This window comes from Salvia miltiorrhiza, chromosome 5 (genome assembly GCF_028751815.1).
Source record: "Salvia miltiorrhiza cultivar Shanhuang (shh) chromosome 5, IMPLAD_Smil_shh, whole genome shotgun sequence".
In the NCBI taxonomy this organism is placed as follows: domain Eukaryota; kingdom Viridiplantae; phylum Streptophyta; class Magnoliopsida; order Lamiales; family Lamiaceae; genus Salvia; species Salvia miltiorrhiza.
Genome location: NC_080391.1, coordinates 21,122,214 through 21,129,818, shown reverse-complemented (window position 1 = coordinate 21,129,818; position 7,605 = coordinate 21,122,214). Strand labels below are relative to the sequence as shown.

Below are 7,605 nucleotides of genomic sequence, written 5' to 3'. Positions count from 1 at the left end.
ACTTCACTTTTTAATAAAATATTCATTTCTCTCTCATCCACCTACACAACCCACAACCTAACATAATTTTTACTCCCAATGGTGACACCAACCCAACCTACATATTTTTTCTTTTCTCTTTATTTTTAAATTATCTTAATATCTAAAATAAAATATAAATTTAAATTAAATATTTATTTATTATATTTAATAAATAAAATAATTTTTTTTTAAATTGTAATTATATTATAATTAAACATTGTCATATATTATAATTGATATTTAACTCAATCACAAAGGAAGATTACAAGAATTAAACACACAACTGAAATTAAATATATTTAAGTACAATACGTGAAATTTAAAAATACAATTAGAAAATACAAATTACATATTTAATTGTCAGTGCCAAATTTTTCCCATATGTGCTCAATCAAATCACCTTGAAGAGTCCTATGAGCTTCTCTATTGCGAAGTTGATCTCTATTAGTCATATAAGTAGACAAGCTCGCAATACGTTCAGTAGAATAGCGAAAATGTTCGTCATCTTCTGTTTGTACTCTTGTAGGTGTATCCATAAAAAATTCTGTTGGATCATAATAATTTTGGTAGGTTTCTCGTTCATCCTCGACTATCATATTATGCATGATGATACAAGCCATCATAATTTTTCCCATCAAAACTTTGTCCCAAACAAGACATGGGCGTCGTAGAAATGCAAATCGAGCTTGTAGGACTCCAAATGCTCGCTCAACATCTTTTCGGACAGACTCTTGGTGTTGAGCAAACAACTTGTGTTTACGGATCCGTGGGGAAGTAATTGACTTGACAAATACAGCCCATGAAGGGTATATACCATCAGTTAAATAATATGCCATATCATAATGACGGCCATTCACTACGTAATTAACCTTTGGTGCTCGACCTTCTAAGACATCATTAAAAATAGGAGATCGATGGAGTACATTAATATCATTACACGAACCTGGTGTTCCAAAGAACGCATGCCATATCCACAAGTCGTATGAAGCAACAGCTTCCAAAATGATCGTTGGTTTTCCACTTCTCCCAGTATATTGGCCGGCCCATGCATTAGGACAATTTTTCCACTCCCAATGCATGCAATCAATACTGCCAATCATGCCTGGGAAACCACGTTGTTCTCCAACATAGAGCAGCCTTGCCAAATCTTGTTCATTAGGCATTCTGAGATACGTACCACCGAAGCAAGATATAACACCTTCCACAAAATGGACTAAAGCATCTCTTGTAGAAGATGAACTCATTCGCAGATACTCATCAACAACATCGGAAGATGTCCCATACGCCAACACCCTCATGGCTCCAGTACATTTCTGCAATGATGAAAGCCCAAATCTGCCGGTGGCATCTCGTCTCTGTTGAAAAAACTCATCATTAGCAGTAACAGCTTCAACTATTCGAATGAATAGCGATTTCTGCATGCGAAATCTCCGCCGGAAGATTTCTGGAGTATACGTTGGGCTGTCACTGAAGTAGTCGTTGATCAAACGCTCTGCACCAAACTCGCGTTCCCTATCAGAATATCTCCTGTTGGCTGTTGGAATTTGATTTCCTACAATCAGATTATGATTGTTTATGATCATATTCTGGATAATGCTATCAAGTTGACGATTTTGTTGATAAACTCGTTCTTCCCATTCATCAAGTTCATTGGAATGGGAAACATCAGAACTTGAGTCTGAATCAACTGAAGAGTTTTCATTCACAGACATATTTGTATGAGAAATGGAAAAATAATAGGGTGGAGGTATACTCGAGCAAAGATTGAGATGTGTTTGTGTTTTATTGAGATGTGTTTCATCTGGCATTTATAGACTAATATTGAAAAATGGGATAACAAGTGCATGTGACTGATGAGCCCATGTTTGTGCTCGTTTTTCGTGTCTGTTTTAGGGCTAGATAGAGTTTTTTTCCTTTGTTTTGCTAGAGTCAGTCGCCTGGGAGGGCGTAGTTCCAGGGCAGGCCCGTTCTTTGGGCAGAAGGTGCTTTTAAGGCATAATGTTGTTGCATTCCGCGAAAGAGGCATGAGTTTGAAGCAGAGGAGTTTGGGACACTCAAAAGCTTGTTTTGAAGACCAAAAGTCCGAGAAGCAGGATGTTGGGCAAACCGACCCTTTTGCCCATAAGTACCGCGCGGGACCCAGTTGCACCAGGAGATGATCGTGGGCAGAAGGCACAGACGGGGCAGAGAAGAAGAGTGGAGGAGACAAATTCGTGTTGAGGGCAAAGGCACGATCTGATCAGAAGATGTAGATAAGGAAAGATATCCAAAACCTTATCCCTTGAGGTTTGGATAAGAACAAATCAGCCTCCAGATCTGGATGCTATCTTGGGCAGAAGGAGCCCTAATTCTAGCCCACTCCTTTTGGGCCCAGCCTGGGCAGCCCTAACTCATGCCTATAAATACCACATAGCTGTGAACCATTCAAGGAGAGAGAAGGGAGAGGGAGGCACGAATTTTTGAGAGACCACTGCTGTAGTTTTACTTTCCATAGTTAGGTAGGAGTAGTCGCCCCTTATGGGCATAGCAGTTTAATTTTCTGTTCATGTTTTCTGCGGCACTTTTGGCCGTAAGTACTCTTTTGCCTTAAGTAAGTTTCTATTTCAGTTTTTACTTTATGTTTTCCTTTATGTCTTTTGCCTTTGTTATTTATTTTATGTTTGGCTAAGTTTTATATTCTGATTTGGGCAAGATGATCTAAGCATGAACACCTAACTCGAGAGGTCTAATTTGGGCATAATAACTGTATGAGCATATTCCCGATACACTAGGTTTGATTCCAAAAAGGTTGAAACAACTTGGTTAATTAATTGGTCACTAGTTAATTAGGGAGTTCTGACCACAAGTAATAATTTGGGCACAAGGCGAGTTGCCATCGACCTCCAAAATAGTACAACTGGTGTTGGAGCCGTGACTGCTGTGAAATATCGGTGTAAGAGTCAAGTGGGTCTATCTAGAGCTTAAAGCATTCTGGGCAAAGCACAACTAGCGATAGACCATCGCAGAGAGCGTGGATGTTGCCCGAGGTAGTTGATTTCCATTAGCTGACCCTTCTAAGGGATCATAAACTGAAAGAATAGATTGGGCAAGGGGTTTTGCGTGCGTGACGAGTGACAATAGGGGCGCAACAATTCTTATGCCTATAACCACTGGTATGCGAGTATAGTGATTAATCTTTGCACCAATGATCGAGTGTCCAGTTCATGTTTAGTGATTCGAACCCAAGTCAGAATTATTTTGTTATTTGATTTATCTACTTTTGTTATTTCAGTTTTAGTTGGAAACCCCGTTCTGCCCATAAGCACGTTGTGGTCAGAACACTGCAGAATACAAAACCCTTTTAGTGACACCCTTGCAGGAGGAGTTACTGCTCAGTTCCCTGTGGATTCGACTCTGGACTTACCACTAGCTAGTCTAGTTGTGGGCACAGGATATTTTATTTGCGCGAAGCTCAAACGACAGCTTCGTCAGTGACTGCACTTAAAGCTTTGTCAGAATTGGTCTTTGTCATTTGGGAACCTAACGGATCCAATGCTATTCAAGTTTACATGAAATGACAAGTGCATGTGGATAGGAAAAAATGACAAGTGCATGTGACTGCACTTAAAGCTTTGTCAGAATTGGTCTTTGTCATTTGGGAACCTAACGGATCCAATGTTATTCAAGTTTACATGAAATGACAAGTGCATGTGGATAGGCAAAAATGATAAGTGCATGTGACTGCACTTAAAGCTTTGTCAGAATTGGTCAAATGTTTTGGGAACCTAACGGATCCAATGCTATTCAAGTTTACATGAAATATACTTTTTCATTAATTAAACATAAAACAAGTACATAACACAATTTGCGAAAACTAAAATCAGACAAATAGAAAGCACACAAATTAAAAGCACACAAATAAAAAGTACATAAACTAAAATTACATAGAAAGCACATGATTAAAATACATTCACTCTCCAAACACAATTTTAGTTAGTTGACGTTTCATCTCTTCGTCTTCTGGAGATAAGTGATCTTTCGCCAACAATTGAAGCAACATTTTTTCTTTCATCTTCATTGCGTTTCTTTGCAACTTCTCACGCTCCAGTTCGATTCGAGTCTTTATTAACTCAGCTTCGGCATCTCTAGTGAGTCTCATTGCACGAAGTTCTGCAGCAACAGCAGATTCATGAGTAGATTCAGATTGTGAGACCTTACCTTTTCCTTTCCTTTTTGCCTTATCTCTTCCAATGGGACGAGTTGCAGTTGACTGTTCAGATGTTGGAGTTTCTGGATTAGAAGGGATAGAAAATCCCCCATCTTCCGAAGTCTTTGATCTTTTCGAACTGCCACCACTTTCCTGGTCATCAACATCTTCACTTTGACGACGAAAAACATGGGTGGTATCATGAACATTCCACTTGGGATGTTTACTCATAACTTCATTAAATACAACCAAGTCTAGAAACTTATTTCCACCTGCTTCGTAAATGGAATGAGCTTCTTTCTCAACATCGTTGTTGCTCATGCCACTCCTTCTTCGAGCATTTGCTTCCCTGCAAGCAGCAACCCATTTGTTTCCATTTTCGCTAAGACGTTTCCAGCGACCTTTCATCGATTCAATGTTTCGTTCGTTGAGCTCATTTGGATTTTCTGCTTGGGTGTTGTGATACAATTTATGAACACGTGCCCAAAGCGATTCCCCTCTTTGATTTTTTCCTCGAATGTTATCTTCGCTAGCATAGATCCAAGATGACATAAGGGCAACATCTTCCTTCACACACCAAGCTACATTTTTTGCCCCTTTATAATTTTTGTTTGGGCGTTGTTGAACACCCATAAACAAATTACGGGAGACATTTTCTGGTGTGGAAATTCTTTGAGATGTAGGAATCTGACTTAGATTTGGAGAAAATTGAGATTCATAAAATTGAGAATTTGGTTGATTTTCGAAATTTGGAAAAAAAGGAGGAGTCGGATAAGATGAAAAATTTGCAGAATCTTGAGGATTAGGATAATCTTGGGAGTTTTAATGATTTTGAGAATTTGGATAATAATAATTGGGATAATTTGGATCCATAATGAAAATATAGTGAAATTAAGAAAGAGAGAGTTTTTGTTTGGGTGTAAAAATATAGTGAAGTTAGGCTCTATTTATAGAGCAAAAAATAAGAAAAATTTTAATATAATTTTAATATATTTTTTATAAAGAAAAAACATTATAAAATTTTATTTATTCAAATATTTCATCCACCACTCAAAATTTGACAAGTGGCATGAAAGAGATCAAGTGGAGGGGCGTGACCTTGGGGCGGCAGATCCCCCAGGTCAAGCCAATGTCATGACTTTCCATTTTTTTTTATCACTCTATTTTGTCTTTTGTGGGTGACTCTCCCCAAATGTCACCATTGGGAGTAGTCTAAACACTTAAAACACTAATCTACAATTCTTTAATTCTCGTGCCGAAAATAAATGCATCAAGATTCGTGGGACGGATGGAGTAATAGTTAGCCACGAGTGTTGTGAGGAAGATTTTCATTATTTTTAGTGTGAGCCTAGCCAAAGACAATTCTTGTAGCTTTTGCTTAAGTATTTATTTTTGTAAAAATTCGCCAAAAAAAATTAATGGATTATTTTGCCATATTAGTATTCATAAGTTATAATTATAAGAGAGCGCTTTTGAAATAGCTATTTTGAAGAAGGAAACACAATATTTGGCCACTAATTGAAAAAATATAAAATTTGATCATTTATTTCGTTTAAAGACTGTTTTGCTCTTAATTAGGGCGGATCAGATTCGGGTCGAATTCGGGTTTGCGCGCGGGTTCCCCCTCCCCCCAAAAAAAATCTAAATATATGGCACTAATTAATATGGCCATAAGTACCATTCGTGCAACACTATATAAGAAAATATATGACACTAATGACACTAATATGGCCGTAAGTACCATTCGTGCAACACACTAAATGAAAATTTAAACCTTAAATGATAATCTAAATCCTAAATGGATAATCTAAATCCTACGAGAAAGTGTTCAAAATAGCAATACAAGAATATTTTCAATCATGTCATGTTTTTACAAAACAAAAATAATTTATGATTTAATGTGATGTTTTCCCCAAATAAATGTTTTTCCTCAAATAAACACATTACAATCAAAAAAGTGTATTGCGTTATAGAATAATATAAATAAGAGACAATATCCCATTCCAACCATTTTCATACAGTAAAACTAAATTATAGTCATGTAAATAAAAATATACAAATATTTGACTATTATGCCCTTACAATACGAACCAAAATTCGTGTAAATCGTAAAAATGTGTAAGGGCATAATAGTAAAAAAATGGTTACTGTTTTCATATTTTAATCTGCACAGCTATAATTTCCTAACACTATATACTTTTGGCTAAAATATGGTGTTGCCTCTAGTTAATAAATAGCCTATTTTTAATCAATTGTGATCCAGTGTACAACATTTGGTATTACACTTGATGTGCTATTTTCATTTTTTTTTTCTTTCATCTTTTTTTCTTCAATCTCAATTTTATTTGCATTAGTTTAATTTTGTGATTGTTAACGAGGATTTATTTCATCCAATTAGAGTATATAATTATTTATATCATTTAATTTTAATTTTATAAGTTCATAATTCATTAATAGGGTTGATAAATATAAATTTTGGATATAGAATTTTTTAATTTCAATTTTTTGAAATAAATATTAAGTATTCATAATATTATAATAAATTTTATTTATATAAAAATATATTATTAAATATCATATATATTTAGTGGGATTATATATTGGGATACAGCGCCTGCATACAAAATTATGGGCCATTAAATCTTGTCCGATTTTTATAAGGCGAATGTAGGTGGGAATTTTTCACTATAACAAAGCGACGCATGATTATTTTTTCTTTTGACAAATGTATACATATTTATTTATTAGAAAAAAAATTGGGCCTCAAGGTCCACTTTCTGAACTAATGGGCTATATTTTGGGTTTCTAAAAGGGTAAGGTCCACTATGTAATATATCAGTCGGTGGAGTAGAAAAACCAACTCATTTTGACCTTTTTCTGTTAGATCTTACATTAGAAACTTCAACCACCATTATATATTATGTATAGAATTATATATACAAATCGTTTATCCTACCGCAACTCTTAAAATTAAATCAAATAAATTACAAAAACTTTCGTGCGGACCTCCCAATCAATAATTATGGGGTTTTTACTAGAGTTTTGATTAGAATTTATTAGTCCATAAATATAGTTTAATTAAACGCTAATTAGGAGAAATCTTCAATGAAATATTGCATTCAACCGGTAGATCTCGTACGCACGATAATTTATCTTTAATATAAAATTTTCACACTATAAATTGGGTGGGTGGGTGTGTTGGGGGGGGGGGGGGGGTTTAATAATTTCGAGGTATTTGCATAATGTAAAATTAAGCCGAATGGGCCAGGGCCCTATTATATTGGGGATTGTCATGTGACCCCAATTAATTATAATTGTCATAGTGTCATAAATTTCATCAAAATTTCAACCACTCAATTATCAGCCTTTTAGATATTTAACTAATTATCTCACCAACT

The 7,605-nt window shown here is 35.5% G+C and overlaps 2 protein-coding genes across 2 annotated transcripts; both read right to left on the bottom strand.

Moving 5' to 3' along the window:
• Nucleotides 1–374: 374 nt before the first annotated feature.
• LOC131025642 (uncharacterized) lies at nt 375–1,733 on the bottom strand. Its single transcript, XM_057955441.1, has one exon. The coding sequence runs from the start codon at nt 1,731–1,733 to the stop codon at nt 375–377; it is 1,359 nt and encodes a 452-aa protein (XP_057811424.1).
• A 2,237-nt stretch (nt 1,734–3,970) lies between these two features.
• On the bottom strand, nt 3,971–4,840 carry LOC131025641 (uncharacterized). Its single transcript, XM_057955440.1, has one exon. The coding sequence runs from the start codon at nt 4,838–4,840 to the stop codon at nt 3,971–3,973; it is 870 nt and encodes a 289-aa protein (XP_057811423.1).
• Between the last annotated feature and the right edge of the window lie 2,765 nt (nt 4,841–7,605).